The sequence below is a fragment of the Schistocerca gregaria genome, chromosome 2 (assembly GCF_023897955.1).
Source record: "Schistocerca gregaria isolate iqSchGreg1 chromosome 2, iqSchGreg1.2, whole genome shotgun sequence".
In the NCBI taxonomy this organism is placed as follows: Eukaryota; Metazoa; Arthropoda; class Insecta; order Orthoptera; family Acrididae; genus Schistocerca; species Schistocerca gregaria.
In genome coordinates this window covers 960,704,923-960,726,709 of record NC_064921.1, presented here as the reverse complement: position 1 = coordinate 960,726,709, position 21,787 = coordinate 960,704,923, and the positions used below count along the sequence as shown (strand labels likewise).

Below are 21,787 nucleotides of genomic sequence, written 5' to 3'. Positions count from 1 at the left end.
CCTATTTTTTTATAAGTACAGAACTTTGTTTGTGTGGCAGTTGGTCACATTGTTATGCAGAGTGCTTCACGCGCTGTGTGTAAATATGCGCACACCGCGCAGAGGCGCTCAGTCTTGGCTTGACAGCCGTAAAGAATGGAGCTTCCGTTGGTTGTTACCGCCCAGTGTGAATTGCGCGCAGCTATTCCCCCATGAACCATGGACCTTGCCGTTGGTGGGGAGGCTTGCGTGCCTCAGCGATACAGATGGCCGTACCGTATGTGCAACCACAACGGAGGGGTATCTGTTGAGAGGCTAGACAAACGTGTGGTTCCTGAAGAGGGGCAGCAGCCTTTTCAGTAGTTGCAGGGGCAACAGTCTGGATGATTGACTGATCTGGCCTTGCAACATTAACCAAAACAGCCTTGCTGTGCTGGTACTGCGAACGGCTGAAAGCAAGGGGAAACTACAGCCGTAATTTTTCCCGAGGACATGCAGCTTTACTGTATGATTAAATGATGATGGCATCCTCTTGGGTAAAATATTCCGGAGGTAAAATAGTCCCCCATTCGGATCTCCGGGCGGGGACTACTCAGGAGGATGTCGTTATCAGGAGAAAGAAAACTGGCGTTTTACGGATCGGAGCGTGGAATGTCAGATCCCTTAATCGGGCAGGTAGGTTAGAAAATTTAAAAAGGGAAATGGATAGGTTAAAGTTAGATATAGTGGGAATTAGTGAAGTTCGGTGGCAGGAGGAACAAGACTTCTGGTCAGGTGACTACAGGGTTATAAACACAAAATCAAATAGGGGTAATGCAGGAGTAGGTTTAATAATGAATAGGAAAATAGGAATGCGGGTAAGCTACTACAAACAGTATAGTGAACGCATTATTGTGGCCAAGATAGATACGAAGCCCACACCTACTACAGTAGTACAAGTTTATATGCAAACTAGCTCTGCAGATGAGGAAGAAATTGAAGAAATGTACGATGAAATAAAAGAAATTATTCAGATAGTGAAGGGAGACGAAAATTTAATAGTAATGGGTGACTGGAATTCGACTGTAGGAAAAGGGAGAGAAGGAAACATAGTAGGTGAATATGGATTGGGGCTAAGAAATGAAAGAGGAAGCCGCCTAGTAGAATTTTGCACAGAGCACAACTTAATCATAGCTAACACTTGGTTTAAGAATCATGAAAGAAGGTTGTATACGTGGAAGAACCCTGGAGATACTAAAAGGTATCAGATAGATTATATAATGGTAAGACAGAGATTTAGGAACCAAGTTAGGGGCAGATGTGGACTCTGACCACAATCTATTGGTTATGACCTGTAGATTAAAACTGAAGAAACTGCAAAAATGTGAGAAATTAAGGAGATGGGACCTGGATAAACTGAAAGAACCAGAGGTTGTACAGAGTTTCAGAGAGAGCATAAGGGAACAATTGACAGGAATAGGGGAAAGAAATACAGTAGAAGAAGAATGGGTAGCTCTGAGGGATGTAGTAGTGAAGGCAGCAGAGGATAAAGTAGGTACAAAGACGAGGGCTGCTAGAAATCCTTGGGTAACAGAAGAAATATTGATTTAATTGATGAAAGGAGAAAATATAAAAATGCAGTAAATGAAGCAGGCAAAAAGGAATACAAACGTCTCAAAAATGAGATCGACAGGAAGTGCAAAATGGCTAAACAGGGATGGCTAGAGGACAAATGTAAGGATGTAGAAGCTTATCTCACTAGGGGTAAGATAGATACTGCCTACAGGAAAATTAAAGAGACCTTTGGAGAGAAGAGAACCACGTGTATGAATATCAAGAGCTCAGATGGCAGCCCAGTTCTAAGCAAAGAAGGGAAGGCAGAAAGGTGGAAGGAGTATATAGAAGGTTTATACAAGGGCGATGTACTTGAGGACAATATTATGGAAATGGAAGAGGATGTAGGTGAAGACGAAATGGGAGATACGATACTGCGTGAAGAGTTTGACAGAGCACTGAAAGACCTGAGTCGAAACAAGGCCCCCGGAGTAGACAACATTCCATTAGAACTACTGACGGCCTTGGGACAACCAGTCCTGAGAAAACTCTACCAGCTGGTGAGCAAGATGTATGAGACAGGCGAAATACCCTCAGACTTCAAGAAGAATATAATAATTCCAATCCCAAAGAAAGCAGGTGCTGACAGATGTGAAAATTACCGAACTATCAGTTTAATAAGCCACGGCTGCAAAATACTAACGCGAATTCTTTACAGACGAATGGAAAAACTGGTTGATGCAGACCTCGGGGAGGATCAGTTTGGATTCCGTCGAAATGTTGGAACACGTGAGGCAATACTGACCTTACGACTTATCTTAGAAGAAAGATTAAGAAAAGGCAAACCTACGTTTCTAGCATTTGTAGACTTAGAGAAAGCTTTTGACAATGTTGACTGGAATACTCTTTTTCAAATTCTAAAGGTGGCAGGGGTAAAATACAAGGAGCGAAAGGCTATTTACAATTTGTACAGAAACCAGATGGCAGTTATAAGAGTCGAGGGGCATGAAAGGGAAGCAGTGGTTGGGAAAGGAGTGAGACAGGGTTGTAGCCTCTCCCCGATGTTATTCAATCTGTATATTGAGCAAGCAGTAAAGGAAACAAAAGAAAAATTTGGAGTAGGTATTAAAATTCATGGAGACGAAGTAAAAACTTTGAGATTCGCCGATGACATTGTAATTCTGTCAGAGACGGCAAAGGACTTGGAAGAGCAGTTGAACGGAATGGACAGTGTCTTGAAAGGAGGATATAAGATGAACATTAACAAAAGCAAAACGAGGATAATGGAATGTAGTCAAATTAAATCGGGTGATGCTGAGGGAATTAGATTAGGAAATGAGACACTTAAAGTAGTAAAGGAGTTTTGCTATTTAGGAAGTAAAATAACTGATGATGGTCGAAGTAGAGAGGATATAAAATGTAGACTGGCAATGGCAAGGAAAGCGTTTCTGAAGAAGAGAAATTTGTTAACATCGAATATAGACTTATGTATCAGGAAGTCGTTTCTGAAAGTATTTGTTTGGAGTGTAGCCATGTATGGAAGTGAAACATGGACGATAACTAGTTTGGACAAGAAGAGAATAGAAGCTTTCGAAATGTGGTGCTACAGAAGAATACTGAAGATAAGGTGGATAGATCACGTAACTAATGAGGAGGTATTGAATAGGATTGGGGAGAAGAGAAGTTTGTGGCACAACTTGACTAGAAGAAGGGATCGGTTGGTAGGACATGTTTTGAGGCATCAAGGGATCACAAATTTAGCATTGGAGGGCAGCGTGGAGGGTAAAAATCGTAGAGGGAGACCGAGAGATGAGTACACTAAGCAGATTCATAAGGATGTAGGTTGCAGTAGGTACTGGGAGATGAAGCAGCTTGCACAGGATAGAGTAGCATGGAGAGCTGCATCAAACCAGTCTCAGGACTGAAGACAACAACAACAACAACATTCGGTTTTTGAAGGCAAAGGGCACTGAGCCGATTGAAATCCATCGCCAATTGACGGAAGTGTATGGTGAGTCGTGCATGGATGTCAAAAAAGTTCGTAAGCGGTGTAGAGTTTGCAGCTGGTCGGACAGAAATTCACGACGAACAAAGGAACGGGAGACCGTCAATTTCTGAGGAGACAGTGTTGAAGGTTGACCAAAGTATGCGTGAAGATCCGCGGATCACCCTAGATGATCTCTGCACGTTGGTTCCTGAGGTTTCCCGAAGCACCGCTCACAGAATTTTAACGGAAACATTGAATTATCGGAAGGTGTGGGCATGATGGGTGCCACGCATTCTGACTGAGGATCACATGCGGCAACGATTTGATGCTTCCCGCCCATTTCTTCACCGCCTTGCAGCCGAACAGGACAACTTTCTAGACTCAATTCTCACGGATGACGAAACCTGGGCGTACCACTTTACACCGTAGACCAAGCAACAGTCACGTCAGCGGCAGCATCTTCTTCTCGAAAGCCACGGAAATTAAAACAAATACAGTCTGCCGGTAAAGTCATGACAACCGTTTTTTGGGATCGGAAAGGGGTATTGTTGGTCGACTTCATGCCCACTGGGACAATAATTAACGCTGGCAGGTACTGAGAGACTCTGAAAAAACTCAAACGGGCATTTCAGAACCGGAGAACTGGAATGTTGAGCCAGGGCGTACACATTCTCCATGGCAGCGCTCGCCCACACATCGCTCTGCAAACCGTTGCTCTCCTTCAGCAGTTTCAGTGGAACATAATCACCTACTCACCCTATAGTCCTGACTTGGCACCCACTGAGTACCACCTGTTCCCTAGGTTAAAAGAACATTTGGCCGGAAAGCAATTCAGCTGCGACGACGAGGTGAAAGAAGAGGTTCATAACTTTCTGAACAGCATGGTGGCGAGCTGGTATGACATGGGAATACGAAAACTGCCACAGTGTCTACAAAAATGCATCGACAGGAATGGTTATTATGTCGAAAAATAGCTAAATGTTCAAGCTGTAAACTGATGTAGAAACCATTGTAGAAATAAACAGGTCTATGTACTTTTAAAAAAATAGGAGACCTTACTTTTGGGAGTAAGGTCAGTCGCTGCCATATGCAGCGACGAATGAGATACGTCGGCGCAGACACGCCCTCAAGAGTTCCACACGCCAGCGCTGCAGAAAGCCGACGCCCACGAGAAAGACAGCCCGCGGCATGAACGTCGCGAAGATAGGCCTAAGATCGCTCTCTCGCTCAGCTCAGCAGGCAAACTGCGTTTCTGTACCTGCTAACTAACGGTGGAAATTTGTGGTAAGTTCCTATGGGATCAAACTTCTGAGGTCATCGGTCCCTAGGCTTACACACTACTTAATCTAACTTAAACTAACACACACACACACACACACACACACACACACACACACACACACACTCCCGAGGGAGGACTCGAACCTCCGACGGGGGGAGCCGCTTGAACCGTGGCAAGCGCCTAGCCCGCATGGCTACCCTGCGCGGCTGTTAACTAGTAACCGGGTATTTACGTACAACAGAGAACTACATTTTCTACGGAAATCCACTAATATGAAGTCTCACTGATTAGTAGTACTAAACCGATCGGAAGTCCATTGGCCTACAAATAACTTATTACGACTGTACTGGGCACAATAAAATTAAAATCATTCCATAATGATTATCTTCTATGAAACGAGGACTGTTAAAGAAAAGAGACTAAATGCCATAAACAAGCCGTTATTACTCTTATGTCCAGTGTAGATCGTAAATTACGGCATACTGCGAATTTGTGATTTTATTGTGCTACAAATAATTAGTAAGACTCTATAACACTGCTGATAGAAGATGTATTTCTCGCTACTATACAAACACCCGTTTAGAAGTTAGCAGGTTTAAAAAGGCATTTTCTCTGCTGAGCCGAGCAACCGAGCGAGCTGAGGCCTCACCTCTTTAACGTACGCGCCGCGGCCTTTACAATGCTTACTTAGGTCACAGCGGAGTACCGCTCAGCAATCACCGCTGAAGAGTACAGCATAAACTCACTACAGAGCCAGCAGCGCCAGAGTTATATTAGACAAAATTATAAAGAAAAGTTGATAGTCAGTTGTACTCTCAGGGAAGAGACTATTTTCTCTGTATTGTATCAAGTGATAAGTCAGTGTCCAGTGACAGTGGCAAATATACATGACATTCCTGTGGACACGGATTATTACAGAATTCAGTATTTCATCTTGTTCTAGTTGTAATAAAGTCATATAATATTTAGTGTCCCTTGTAGTATCATCTCTGTCTCCTTCAGACGTAAATCTCAGAACTTTCACAGTGTCGACGAGTGTTTCTTCATCCGGTGCAACAATATTGATTAAACACTTCTTTGTCATGATATGCCTTATACATTGTATAAGCCATGTAAACCGTCTGTCCATGTCATTCTTTCCTTCCACCATCCCTTAAACTACATGTTTCACCAACGGCTTATAACTTAGACTGTGTACAACCATTCTATCTTTGCGAATCATTTTGTTCTTTATGAAGTAATCTCTTTCGATAGTTCGTTCTGGGGTGTCTTAATTTGTTATCCTGTCACACTAATTGATATTCAACAACAATATCCTGTAACATCACATGTCAAAGGCTTCGCTATATTTCTTTCTTCCGTATTGTCCATGTTTCTCACACATACAGAACTGTGCTGCAAAAATTTTTTTTTCGTGGGTGCGCTTATTGTATCAAGGTCTATATTTTTGGACGTTAGCACCTTGTTTCTTTTTATACGAATAGACAGCCCTTTAGTTCCGTGTAATTCTTCCTACAAGGTCTTGCTTTTATCTTTTTCTTCTTTGCTATATTACAGAAGCTGTTGTCATACATTTTACAATAACTTACTATATTATTGATCATCATCTTATACTTGAATATACGCTTTTGGAACCAAACATTTTTATGGATGATTCCAACAGGTAAGCAGATAAAAGAAGCACAACATTTGCCAACTTCGAAGCAGAGTCGAAGAAATTATGGCTTGTAGACAGCCTCATATTGTGAAATGTATCAAAGTTTCGGCACTATTGGTAGTGTCCTTCATTAGGATGTGTTTTACAAACACACACACAAACACACACACACACACACACACACACACACACACACACACACTTTGCTAGTAATTAGAAACACAACATGGCGTCAAATAACGAAAATTTACTTAATGTGCTTTACAGTGTACTAGAAAAATGCACGATAAAATTTGTAGATGAAATGGGGGTTTACGGGTCGTGAAGTTTGGTATACAGAGCTATTAGGTCCAGCTAAAAACAATGGCTCTAGCCTGGCTAGGCATCGTGTCGAACTGAGCTAGGATGACAGATACGGATATCTTCTCAAAGACAGCCAGAAGAGAGCGTGAAGCCCAAGTGCTGCATGCCCAGTACAGAAGGATGTGACATGCCATGGAGGAGAGTTATGGCTCACTGCCACGACAGGAATGGAGAAACAAGCTTCGGCAGACTGACAAACTGTCGTTGTTTCTGAAGCGAGCTGTCTTCATATCACAAGTGAAGTATGAAATAAAGACTGGATTTCCAGAATCTAAGCAACAATGCAGGTGGTGAAATGGGAAATACTCCAGTACATTGTCGACTAGCTTTCGGATCCACGAGACTCCTATTGATGGCGTAAAAACAAAACTTGATATAGATTACGTTACCCACTGAAACTACTTAACATAACTCCGAAACTATTATAGCACTTGTCGCCTCCTCCACATACGAATTTTTGTAAAGTATTTCTTGCATCCCTTCTCGTGTTTATTCCTCTTTCTATTACTTCTCTTTCATTCCTCTTTGCTACTAGTTCTCTCTCATTATTATTATTAGTTTTTTATAATATTAAGCGCATAGTAATTTATGGGTATTTTTAACCAAACAATCAATTAGAAATAATTTATAGCTAGTTCTTGGAAAAAACAAGTGCAGCGAAATAGACACTGCCGTAATGGCCATCGGCCGGCGGATAACGATATGTTAGGTACTCTATTAAATAACAACAAAAATGTGTATGTGTGTCCTCGTATGCGCAAGTACTGGCACATTCAGTCAGCTAGGTGATAGACCATCGATATACACAAAGTCTGTATGAATACTTGTCTTGCTTCAAACTAGCGCGTTTACTTACTCAAGATACGAGGTGTGATAAAAAAAATACAGTAAATGAATTTCTGTAGTAGCAGTTGCCCCACAGCCTGATCTGCTGATACAAGCAGCGTCAAGTTGGAACACGTTTTGAACTGTCTGTCCAACCAGCGACGCTAGAGAGAGGCTGTGTTCACCGTGTCTGTCGCGCATCATGGATTTCGAACAACGAGTGGACATTCTGTTCCAAGTGGCAAAAAAGCGTCAAAGACACTCATGGAATGCCAAAATTGGTATATAGCGATAATACTGTAACTCTGAAGACAGTTTACAAGTGTAAGAGCGATTTTTAAAGCAGAAGTAAGGCTGTAGAAGACGAACAGCTTTCGGGACGTCCGTTAACCTCCAGCACAGAGAAAAAAGTGCAAGAAGAGGCAAGAAGAGGTAAAAACTGATCGTTCAAACAGGCGAGTATCTATTCGAGAGCTTACCGGAGAACTTAACATCTCATATAGGTCCATTCAAAGCGTTTTAACTGATAACTTGCGTACGAGACGAGTCAGTGCCAAATTTGTTCCCATATTTTTGAGTGTAGTATAGAAGACGAATACTGGAGTTAGTCAGCCCGGTGTTGAAGAATTCGTCTTCATTCAGATCCGGACTTCATGTCAAAATTTGTAGCTGGAGATGGAAGTTGGATCTGTGGATATGAACCTGTAACGAAAATTCAGAGTGCCGAAGTGGAACAACTGTAAATACCGAATTTTACAAGGGCGAACTGCAATTATTGGGAAACGATGTTCGAAGAAAGAGGCCACAAAAATGGGCCAGTGGCTTCCTTCTTCATCACAACAACGTGCCGTGCCACACCTCACTTTTGATTCGCGAGATTTTGAGCGGAAAAAGTGTCCCTGTCTAGCACATGTGTCCTACTCACCAGATTAGACACCGTGCGACTTCTGGCTCTTCCCAAAAATTAAAACCGTGCTTAAAGAAAAAAATGTTGACACCATTCCTGACACTGAGAGGGCCACGACATAGCAGCTGAACGTTGTTCCAAAAGGAGCCTTCCAGGAATGCTTCCAGCCATGGATTCAACGTTGGAAGAGATAAGTGCACTGTTAGCTAAGGACAGTACTTTTAAGGAGATTACAGCAAATTTCTTGTAATCTTATTACTTCGTTTCTAACAAAATTATTCACAGTTTTTTTGATCACATCTCATACGTATTGTTGCTGTACTGTCTTGATGAATCGAGTGAACAATATGTCACTCAGACAATAGTCGCATGTGGGCCTCGAGATCCTGTATGATGTTGCCTTGCTGAACACATCACCTTTGTCGATTTAGGGAAAAATTAGATAGTATAAATGTTTAAAATTAGTTTTTTCCTGAAGTTCTCAAGGTGTTTTGAGACATATGATGTTCTTTCCGTCTCTAATGACCTCCATGTCGACGGGACGTTAAACTCTAATCTTCTTTCTTTCTTCCTGGTGTGCTTTAAATTTATGCTGCTCCTAAAACATTCTTTTTAGATCTACGATATTTTTTTATTGGTGAAAAGTTCACTGACAATGTACTTCTTTATGAGTCAAGCATGAAAGGACGCCGAATTCATGTACGAGGTGCATTCAAGTTCTAAGGCCTCCGATTTTTTTTCTCCGGACTGGAAAGAGATAGAAACATGCACATTGTTTCAAAATGAGGCCGCTTTCATTGTCAATACGTCCTAGAGATGGCAGCACCGTACGGCAGATGGAATTTTACCGCCAGCGGCGATAATAACTGTTTTAAATACTTAAAATGGCGGTCTGACGACACGATCGAGAAAGTGGAGAGAATTGTTTTGGGGGATCGCCGAATGACTGTTGAACAGATCGCCTCCAGAGTTGGCATTTCTATGGGTTCTGTGCACACAATCCTGCATGACGACCTGAAAATGCGAAAAGTATCATGCAGGTGGGTGCCACGAATGTTGACGGACGACCACACGGCTGCCCGTGTGGCATGTTGCCAAGCAGTGTTGACGCACAACGACAGCACGAATGGGACTTTCTTTTCGTCGGTTGTGACAATGGATGAGACGTGGATGCCATTTTTCGATCCAGAAAAAAAGCGCCAGTCAGCTCAATGGAAGCACACAGATTCATCGCCACCAAAAAAATTTCGGGTAACCGCCAGTGCTGAAAAAATGCGAGATCGTAATCCTGACCCATTGCGTTCCAAAGGGCACTACGGTAACAGGTGCATTCTACGAAAATGTTTTGAAGAACAAATTCCTTCCTGCACTGCAACAAAAACATCCGGGAAGGTCTGCGCGTGTGCTGTTTCACCAAGACAACGCACCCGCACATCGAGCTAACGTTACGCAACAGTTTCTTCGTGATAACCACTTTGAAGTGGTTCCTTATGCTACCTACTCACCTGACCTGGCTCCTAGTGACTTTTGGCTTTTTCCAAAAATGAAAGACACTCTCCGTGGCCGCACATTCACCAGCCGTGCTGCTATTGCCTCAGCGATTTTCCAGTGGTCAAAACAGGCTCCTAAAGAAGCCTTCGCCGCTGCCATGGAATCATGGCGTCAGCGTTGTGAAAAATGTGTACGTCTGCAGGGCGATTACGTCGAGACGTAACGCCAGTTTCATCAATTTCGGGTGAGTAGTTAATTAGAAAAAAAATCGGAGGCCTTAGAACTTGAATGCACCTCGTAGAACTACTGCTGTGGAACGAAAAGACTGCATCATTTGATTTCAAAAAACGAAATTAAGATTTGCGTCTTGGTGGTTAATTGTTTACGAAAGCACGCTGTTCACTGTGTTATGAGGCCAGCGTGACTATCCGTCAATGCAAAATATATCATTAGTATTTCTGGTGTATCAAACAGTATCCCTCTGGGATCCGAAGAAGCGACGCCGCCCTCGTTCCCTGTCTAACCACAATACAACTGAAAAGGCACGAAAGCTCGGCCTGCGGAAAATCTGCACCGTGATCATCACTAATTTGACACAATTGTAACTATTACACGTGCGCTAGGAGACGTTGCAGCAGCTTCTACTATTCTCGCACTTCTTGAAGACACTTGTGATGTTAGGTGGTGGGGTCTAGCTATACCGCTACAAATCGAAGATACTCGACCGGCTCTGACAGCTTTCCGTCGCTTCAACCCTAGACTCACTTCGTTAGCACGCAGCTGTGAGCTTAGCGCGTCATCTGTCTTTGTATATGAAAGAAGACGTTGCACGCCGAGATAACGTCTGAGGAAAGAAAACTCGACACAACGAAGACATCTAAAACGTCCACCGACTTGCGACTTTTGTCGGCTCTGCTACTACCATCAGCGAACCGTCGAGTGCCATTCTGAAGTATGCAATTAGCGGGCATCTCAGTAGGCGCGGACGCTACAGCCTGAACTGCCAACCCTCGTATACGTACCACACTCACACTGAGACGGGTGATGTTACGTGCTAGGACTTCGCCATTCGTGTTGTGAAAGCGCACAGGCACTTTCTTCCATTGATGTCCCAATGGCCTCACTTCATGAGGCACTGTGAAGAGGGCAGTTTAATCCAGGATATTTATTGGTATAATGACTGGTAATTGGAAACTTTACGGCGTCACATCTCCTCTCCTCTCCTGCGAAATACTGACAGTGAAAATTTCATTCACTCCCATAATTCGAACTGGCTTTCCTCCGAGTTGAATGACACAGCACCGGCGTGGGTTAGCGATGTCGTCTACGGAGGAGGGCGAGAAAATGGAGCACCGTGCGGCAATTAATTTTCTGTATTTTAAGGAGAACATTAATTCGTGTTGATTTTCTGAAATTGCACAACAGCGATACATCATACGATCGAGGCGATATGGGAAAAGTGGGGATGAGTCATGGAGCAATTTTCAACAGTTTGTATGACATTTTGAACAAGCTGGGTAGCGCGACCAATCACACAGATTCAAAACGGCCGTCGAATCGAGGCAACAGCCGAGATGAAGCGGTGTCAGGTCAGTCCATAGCTACGTAATTCTCACGGACGAAAGCTGGTTGCATCGTTATGACCGCGAGACAAAGAAGCAAAGCAAACAGTGTGAACCTCCATCAAATAAGGCGAAAACGCAACCATTAGCGGTCAAAGTGATCCTGAGTGCTTTTAGGGACGGGCAAGATGTATCCGCTGGTAAAGTGCAAACTATTGTAATACGATTCGACTGTAATATCTTGACAAGGTTATAGAAGGCTGTCAAGACGAAGCATAGCGGCAGGCAATCCATAGGAATGTCTTTTCTCCACGAGAAAATTCCAGTGTCAATATTTTCACTCAAGGCTGCACTACAACAACGTCAGGAATAAAGGCCAGCCAACCAGTTCCGAACAAATGGTGGTTTTCAAATAATCTTGACCACGGTTTCGACGGATCTAAAACCGTCTTCTTCATGACGACAGACAAACTTCACATTAACAGTTCACTCAGTAAAAGCAGTCTCCATATGACATTTATCGGCAACGGTCAATATGGCAAAATTAAGGCCCCTGATGCTAAAGGTCCTTGATTCTAGGGGCCTTAATTTTTACAGATGGACATATAGACCGTTGCCAATTAATGTCATATGGAGACACCTTTTACTGGGTGAATTGTTAATGTGAAGTTTGTCTGTTGTTCTGAGGAAGACGGGTTTAGATCCATCGTAACCGTGGTCGAGGTTATTTGAAAACCACCAGTTTTTTCAACTGGTTGTTTGTCCTTCATTCTTGACATTCCAGCGTATTTTATATAGGCAACAGCCACACCTGCTGCTTCTTTGGACTACGAAATGTTGATCTGCCCCCTGTATTCTCTTTACATTGCACCCAGTGACTTCTTCTTTCCTCATATGAAGAAGCCGTTGTGTGTCAGGCACTTCCAGAAAGACGGCGAAGCGACCTTCGAGTTTGAACGTTCCCAAACAGCCAAAATGGTGACTTCTAGAACCAAAGCCTCAGTCAAGCCATCTATCGTTGGGAAAAATCTGTCACACTTAAGGATCTATGTATGAAGAACGAGTAAATCCATCGCCACAGTTCACGGTTTCAGCTTGATTTCGTCGAAGTTGGTGTCGAAGGCCTCTTTCTCCACATCACCAGGCGGACCGTGCGCTGCTCACAAGCGAGACAACACTTTTAAACCTCACACCAGCGTGCTGCCGGGCGAGCTCGCTCTTTCATCACTCGCTGTCTCTGATGGGGAGTGCCACACATTCACGCCACCAGAAGATGCTAAATTCACACGACATCACAGCTTGTGACTCACTGACCAGCACATCTTTTCTGCAGCCGTACTCAGAGCTTCGCATCAGATTCAGTACATTTATACACTTGATCAACACAGGTACGGAAGACAACAAATCAAGATAGCATGACGCTACTGACATTGCTAACATTCAGAGACTATCAAAACGCATCAGCGGTGAAGAGTATTTGTGTCTATCGAGGACACTACTCTCATTGCATATACACTACAGGCCATTAAAATTGCTACACCACGAAGATGACGTGCTACAGACGCGAAATTTAACCGACACGAAGAAGATGCTTTGGTATACAAACGATTCGCTTTTCAGAGCATTCACACAAGGTTGGCGCCGGTGGCGACACCTACAACGTGCTGACATTAGGAAAGTTTCCAACCGATTTCTCATACACAAATAGGAGTTGACCGGCGTTGCTTGGTCAAACGTTGTTGTGATGCCTCGTGTAAGGAGCAGAAATGCGTACCATCACGTTACCGACTTTGATAAAGGTCGGATTGTAGACTATCGCGATTGCGGTTTATCGTAGCGCGACATTGCTGCTCGCGTTGGTCGAGATCCAATGGCTGTTAGCAGAATACGGAATCGGTGGGTTCAGGAGGGTAATACGGAACGCCGTGCTGGATCCCAACGGCCTCGCATCAGTAGCAGTCGAGATGACAGGCATCTCGTCCGCATGGCTGTAACGGATCGTGCAGCCACGTTTCGGTCCCCGAGTCAACAGATGGGGACGTTTGCAAGACAACAACCATCTGCAGGGACAGCTCCACGACGTTTGCAGCAGCATGGACTATCAGCTTGGAGACCATGGCTGCGGTTACCCTTGACGCTGTATCACAGACAGGAGCTCCTGCGATGGTGTACTCAACGACGAACTTGGGTGCACGAATGGCAAAACGTTATTTTTTCGGATGATCCAGGTTCAGTTTACAGCATCATGATGGTCACGTCCGTGTTTGGCGACATCGCGGTGAACGCACATTGGAAGCGTGTATTCGTCATCGCCATACTGGCGTATCACCCGGCGTGATGGTATGGAGTGCCATTGGTTACACGTCTCGATCAACTCTTGTTCGCATTGACGGCACTTGGAACAGTAGACGTTACATTTCAGATGTGTTAAGACCTGTGGTTCAACCCTTCATTTGATCCCCGCGAAACCCTACATTTCAGCAGGATAATGCACAACCGCATGTTACAGGTCTTGAACGGGCCTTTCTGGATACAGAAAATGTTCGACTGCTGCCCTGGCCAGCACATTCTCCAGATCTCTCACTAACTGAAAACGTGTAGTTAATGGTGGCCGAGCAACTGTGTCGTCACAATAATCCAATCAGTACTCTTGATGAACTATGGTATCGTGTTGAAGATGCATGGTCAGCTGTACCTGTACACGCCACCCAAGCTCTGCTTGACTCAATGCCCAGGCGTATCAAGGCCGTTGTTGCGGCCAGAGGTGGTTGTTCTGGGTACTGATTCCTCAGGATGTATGCGCCCAAATTGCTTCAAAAAGGTAATCACATGTCAGTTCTAGTATAATATATTTGCGCAATGAATGCCCGTTTATCATCTGCATTTCTTCTTGGTGTAGCAGTTTTAAGGGCCAGTAGTGTAACTCACCACCACGAAGCTACAGCTATATTACGTTATGTTTCTGTGTGCTATTAAGTGCATATAGTGAGTTATCTTCTTTTAGATGCTGATGATGCTTGTGAGCCAGCTTTTTGCGCTCGCCTGCTGGCCAGGCGGCTACGACTGCAAGCAGCAGGGCGCCCCCGTTGACTCACCCGAGCAGGAAGGCCCAGACCCAGGGCAGGCCGAGCAGCAGGGCGGTGGCGACGGTGACGACGGCGCACTCGGCCAGCCAGGGCAGCAGCCCCAGCTTGAGCACGTGCACCGCCAGCCGCCGCAGCGATGGAGGGTCGAGGTCGAGGCCCGCGCGCGTCAGGATTATCACCAGCGCCACGTGCCTGCCGGCATCCCGCTACGTGCAGACAGTCTGCCACTTACTCCTCTCCACAATGAATGCCTAAGGCGAAGGAAGCTTCCGAGGAAATGGAAAGCAGCAAATGTACTCATAACAAAGAAAGGACCGGGCAAGGACCCTGCAGAAGTAAAGTCATACAGGCCGATTTGCTTGTCATCTGTTTGGAAAGATTCTGCAGAAATTCCTAGCTGACAGACTGGCAGCACACCGAGTGTTGTGCGGGATGAGCAGCAGACAGTTCGGCTTCAGGCCGGGGCGGTCGGCATCTGATGCAATCGCCCTGGCGGCCGAGGTCTGTGGCTCGACCCCGCATGAGTACGTGGTTGGCATCATGGTGGATATCAGTGGCGCCTTCGACAACCTGTGGTAGCCTTCGCTTTTCTCCTGCTTGCGGGAGAAAAAGTGTCCGGGGCCGCTATACGGCTGCCTGAGGAGCTATTGTAAGGATCGGGAGGTCTGGCTATCATCTCGTAGCGAGAGAGTTGGAAAAGCAATAACTAGAGAATGCCCCCAAGGATCCGTTTTAGGACCCATCTTCTGGGACATCCACACGGAGCCACTACTACACAGTTTACAACAAAGCGAAGAAGTGCTAGAGGTGGTAGTCTACGCAGATGAGCTCCTCCTGTTGGTCGGCGGCCGTAGCCGGGAAGACATAGAACCGAAAATTGAGAGAGCCATAGAGAAACTCCAAAAATGGTACCACATGACTAAAATGACAATCTCGCCCAGCAAATCCACATACCTGCTGTTAAAAGGACATCTGATTAGAAATCCCACTGTCAGAATTAACTGCTCACCAGTTCTCCGGCGACGTGAGACACGCTACCTAGGAGTCATCATTGATGAGAGGTGGAACTTCGGGAAACACATTGACACCGTAACCCAGAAAGCTATCGAGATATTAAACAATCTCATCTCGATAGGCCACAAAAAATTCCATCTCCCCCGACACCTTATTAAACTTTACCATAACAGCATCCTAATCTCAATAGTGGGTTACGGCTCGAGAGTCTGGGCGCACAGGATCACGAGGGTTGTGCCCGCCATGACAGTGAGAAGGGTCCAGAGAAGCATGATATTGAGATCTGTGGTGGCCTACAGAACATCTCCATGGGGAGCCCTATTAGTCATAATGGGGCTCTGTCCTCTGGACATCAAAATAAGGGAACAAGCGGCTTGGTACTGAGAAAAAAAGGGAAATTATGAGAAAATTGTAGACATCATTGGTGTAAGGGTGGAGGACAAAAGGAAAATAAGGGAAAGAGGGGAGGAACTATGGCTGGAGTCTTGGGACGTAGAAGAAACTGGACGTAGAACTTTCCTGTTCATATCAGATGTGAGCAAGTGCTTGAACTTGAAATATTTTGAGCCAACAGGAGGACTGATCCACTTTATCACTGGCCATGGACCCTACCCGACATACTTATGTCGATTTGGGAAGAGCGCTACACCCACGTGTGACTGTCGCGTGTCAGAGGGTACTCCCGACCATGTAGTTTACGAGTGCCCCCTCTTCAAGACAGAGTTCCAAACCACGACACATATAAACTGCTTAGACGTGAGGACACTTTCCAATTGCTAAATACATTGGCCAACGAGGTATCACGGAAAGTTTTAACACAGTACTTGAAGGACATGAACTGACTAACTGATTGCCTCCAGAGCCCTATTCCCATACCGCCTGTGCGTGGACTGGCTGACTTTCTACCATAGTTGAAATTCGCCACGTGTAGGATTAGGGGGATTGGGGGGTCAATGCTACCAATAAGAACATGCACCGGAAATGACGTAGGATAAGTTAGTCTATAGGACTTAGTTTAAGGAAATTATACTAAGGAACTGCAGCGAATTAACATCGTGGCCTTCCCAGTGCCAGGGGCAAGCTCTTAGGGTTTAGCTCGATGCGCAAGGCTATCAAAGTAGGTTTATACCTCTCACTGGCACGCATGTGACGCTGCAGGCGATAGGGATTAGTTATAAGAAATAGATATAAGTCCTAGGTACTAGACATGAAATGCTCATTGTATGTAATACTAACTGTAGCTCACCTGAAAATTGTAACTAGCTGCAATATAAGTACCAGTTGTATAATTATTATGACCCACTAATCAGATAAGGTTAATATTGTATAATTATTATGGTTTGTAATATAAAGATTAAAAAAAAGACAAAACAAGCTTCCGGCATGTGGCGCACACATCTGCGTCTACACCATCATTTGCAGGGGGTGGACAAAAGTATGGAACGCCAAAAACGCAATACATGGTCATGCTAATGTGGTATGGCTAAATGGTTGGTATTCAAAACAGCTTCCATTCGTGTCGGAAAGGATAGACACAGGTCCTGTACGGTTTTCAAGATTATCTTATACCACTCTTCATGCAAAATAGTGGGAAGTTCAGGTACAGATGATGGGGATGGGTAGTGACCAGGGACCCTGCTCTTCACAGGCTCAATAATATTGAGAGCTGGTGACTGTGGTTACTAGGGGAAGTGTGACAATTCATCCTCGTGCTCACGAAACCTGGACGATGTGAGCTGTGTGAACGGTGGCCCTGTCGTCTTCGAATAAAACGTTACTATTGGAGAACAAACATAATAAAATGGCTCTGAGCACTATGGGACTTAACATATGTGGTCATCAGTCCTCTAGAACTTAGAACTACTTAAACCTAACTAACCTAAGGACATCACACACATCCATGCCCGAGGCAGGATTCGAACCTGCAACCGTAGCGGTCACGCGGTTCCAGACTGAAGCGCCTAGAACCGCACGGCCACACCGGCCGGCCCAACAGACATTGTACCATGGGTTGGACCTGCGCAGCCAGAATGGTTCGAATGGCTCTAAGCACTATGGGACTTAACATCTGAGGTCATCAGTCCCCTAGACTTAGAACTACTTAAACCTAACTAACCTAAGGACATCACACACATCCATGCCCGAGGCAGGACTCGAACCTGCGACCATAGCAGCCTCGTGGTTCCGGACTGAAGCGCCTAGAACCGCTTGACCACAGCGGCCGGCTCAGCCAGAGTGGTCATATGATCCTTGTCAGTAGTGCGGCCTTGCAGAGTAACCATGGGACCTGTGGAATACCACGACACAGCTGCCCAGATCATCACCGAACCCTGGTCACGTTTCACTCTTGGGACGTTAGCTCGACCAGAAGATGGGTTGGAAAAGAAAATCTTGTGCTTTAAGTCAGAGGTTGATAAAGATTTTGAGAAGTTCAAAGATGACGTTAAAGAGACTTTTAAATAGACAGAGTATGAGTTAAATAAGAAGCAAGAGAAGTTTGGAAACATCATAAAGGAAAGCTTAGAATGCTTGGATTAAAACATTAAAACTGAAGCTACTGAATGTATGAAGGGGAAGCATGAAATTAAAGATTAATGCAAAGAAATGTTCCGTGAATATAGACAAGAGACTAAGACAGGAGTGGAAGATATTAGAGAGACCACTGCTAAGATCGAGAAAAGGGTAGGGAGTTTAGAAAAGACAGTACAGGGTAAGTAGTTTACTGCATCACCAGTAATAGTGCAGATAAGGGATGGTAGTAGTTTCAATAATATAGTTTTTGATCCTAGTGGAGATGTACATCCCATGTCTTTTGTGAATAGTTTGAGAAGTCAGTTTACTACAGATTGGACAGAAAAGGACAAACTAAGGAGGGCAAGTAATTGTTTAAAAGGAGAAGGTTTAGATTGGGGAGCTGATGCACCAGAAAAATATTAAACATTTGAGGATTTTGTGTCAGCGTTTTTGAAAGAATACTGGTCGAAAGAAAAGCAAAGTGATGTCATAGAAGCTTTTAAGAAGGCCCCATGGTGTGGTAGGAGTAGTAGGAAGAATATGAGAGAATATTGTGAGAAATGGATAAGTAAACTAAAACATTTGGACAGCCCATGGAGTGACAAGGATACTATAGAAGTATTGTTAGGGAAGTTGCCTCCTAATAGAAGGTGTGGGTTGATAGGAAATTTTAGTACTATCAAAGACTTTCTGAACAGAGTGAGGGATGTGGATAGGTGAAAGTGGGCAGTTCATTTAATGAAAATAGACATGTGGATGGTCATTATGATAATCAGGATAGAGTAGGAAGAATGAACCAAGTAAATGTTAGAGGTAGGGGAAGAGGCCGAGGAGGTTTTAGAGGAAATAGCCAAGGTTATCAGACAGTAGGGGAATCATGAGAGAGAAACGGGACCCTGATGACCTGTGCTGGGTTGGATCAAAGGTTAGGGCCTATTGAATTTTCAAATCACCATGGTAATGTAAGGGATACAGTGATGGGTAATAGTACTAGTAATGATTATGGTCTGGTGAAGGAAGTAATTGGCCTGAGATTAATGGTGAAGGTGGTAAGGAATTAGGAGACTCATGTATGGAGAGATTTTCCCTGATGTATGAGGGAGTCAAAGAATATGAAAGGCAGCCAAAGGGAGTGATAAATGAAAAGAAATTATTTCAAAATGCAAGTGGTAATAATGAAACGGAGAGTATGAGTAATGGTTGCAGTATTGGAGGAGAGAAAGAAAGTAGTGAATGGGGTGCTTTCCATGCGTGTGAGGATTCAAGGAAAGATGCTAAGCCAAGAGAAAAGTCAATTTCTGAGGTCAATGGAAGGGTGATGAGTACGTATGCCTTGAACCATAAAGAGAAAGTAAGTAATGAAGAAGATGTCAATGTTTTTATTATTCACAGCGATGTAGGAATAGCAGCTGATGATGACAAGGAAGTAGGTGTTTGTGCTCTTCAAAAATGTTTAGAAGGAAAGGAAAGTTCAAAGTTGAATTGTGATGATTGGGCTCATAATGAAATTGAGCAGGATTTGTTATGTGAAGAAAGTAGTGATGATGGTGATAGGATTAAGCAACCTTTTATGAGAATTGGAATGTATGGTAGGGAAGAAAAAGCTCTTTTGGATACAGGTAGTGAAATTGCTGGAAGTTTGTTTAGTTACATAAAGGAGCATAATGAAGTGATGCATGTACCAGTAGTAGGTTTGAAGATAGTGGGTGCTACAGGGAAATTAAGCAAGGTAATTAAACACCAAATAATTTTGGAATTTGAGATTGGGGGCATAGGTTTAGTGCATAATTTTTTTGTAGTACCTGGGTTAACAGTGAATATTATATTGGACATGGATTGGTTGACAGAGTGCAAGGCAGAGATAAATTGTGGAGAGAGTTTTGTTAATTTTGAGGGTGATGGGTCAAGGATCAGTGTGAAGTTTGATGGACTGGTGATAGATAAGTACCGATTGTCATGATATTTAACAGTGAAAATGATGCCTGTAGTAACAAATTTGGGTGATGATAAGCTGAACTTGGGGTATAGGAGTGAGGAGGATGCAAGTGGCCTTATGGACGAATTGAAGAACCAAATGTCTAAAGTTGAAGGGTTAAATGAATGCCAGATAGAAGAACTGAGAGAAGTTTTGTGGATGAATAGGGAAGTTTTTTTTCTGACAGGCCAGGAAGAGTAAAGAATTATGAATGTAAGCTGGATATCAAACAGCATGAACCTTTTTCGAAAAAACCTTATTCCATACCATTTACCCAGAGAAAGACGGTAAATAAAGAAATTGAGAGGATGTTGAATTGTGGTGTTATGAGCGAGGGAAGAGTGCATATAATTCACCTCTGGTCATTGTGGGCAACAAAGATGGTAGTGTGAGACTAGTTATTGATGCCAGGATGTTAAACGAAGTGGTAAGGAGAGAAACTGATAGGCCAGAGAGTATGGAGGGGATGTTACAGAGGTATCACAAAGTAAGCTATCTTAGTAGTCTCGATCTGACCTGCGGATACTGACAGGTGCCACTTGCTAAGGAATATAGGAAGTATACAGCAGTTTTGGTAAACGAGAACTGTTATCAATACACTGTTGTCCCATTCGGGGCGGAATATTAGTGTGTCTATTTTTATACGAGCCCTTGATTAAGTATTAGGACCAGAGCTAAGTTCAAAACTGACAATTTATGTGGATGACCTATTAGTTGCCACTGAGTTATGGGAAGAACATTGTTGTTTATTAAATGAATTTTTTCAAGCCTTAAGAAAAGGGGGCATGACGCTGAGACTCAAAAAGTGTGAATTTGTTTGCAAAGAGATAAAGTGTTTGAGTAGGATTTGTCAACTACTGGTATTAAGATGGATCCAGACAAAATGAAAGCAATCAAAGAATGTCCATTCCCAAGAAATAGAAAAGAGTTGAAATCATTTTTGGGTATGTGTAATTTTTACCGGAATTTTCTGCCAGGGCAAGCTTTTAATGTCCCATGTCTGAACAAATTATTGAGTCCTAAAGTGAACTATGTTTGGACAGAGGAGTGTCAGAGAGCCTTTAATGAACTTAAGAGAGCTTTGAAAGAGGAAAAGATTTTACACCATCCGTCCGGATCTTAGTAAACCATTCTGTTTGGGGACTGATTCGAGTGGGTACAGTATTGGAGTGGAATTGTTTCAAAATTTTGGGGATAAGGAAAATGAAGATCATAGGACCATAATCTTTGCAAGTAGGTCATTGACCAGGTATGAGAGAAATTATGCTGTGACTGAGTGTGAGGCATTGGCAATAGTTTGGTGATTTCAAAAGTTCAGAGATTACCTATGGGGGAATAAAACTATCATATATACTTATCACAGAACCGTTATATTTTTCAAAAAGTTTCGGCTACTACATAGACGGTTCACAAGATGGACTTTGTTCTTACAACAGTTTCCTTTTGAGGTAAAGTATATTAAAGGTACACAGAACAAAGTAGCAGATGCTTTATTTAGGTTACCATTGAGTGAAGGTAATGATACAGGGTATGATGTTGATGAAGAGCATGTAAAGTTGTTTTATATAAAAGGTCTTCAAGGAGAGAAGAAAATTGAAGGTATTTGCAAAAA

General features: G+C 43.7%; 1 protein-coding gene across 1 annotated transcript in view; it reads right to left on the bottom strand.

Annotated features, from left to right (window-relative positions):
- LOC126336070 (sodium/hydrogen exchanger 9B2-like) overlaps positions 1–21,787 on the bottom strand; it is a 195,417-nt gene that overhangs the window by 72,146 nt on the left and 101,484 nt on the right. Inside the window, exon 6 of the mRNA XM_049999551.1 lies at positions 14,682–14,864. Within this exon, the coding sequence (XP_049855508.1) occupies positions 14,682–14,864 (183 nt within the window). The remainder of the gene's footprint in view (positions 1–14,681; positions 14,865–21,787) is intronic.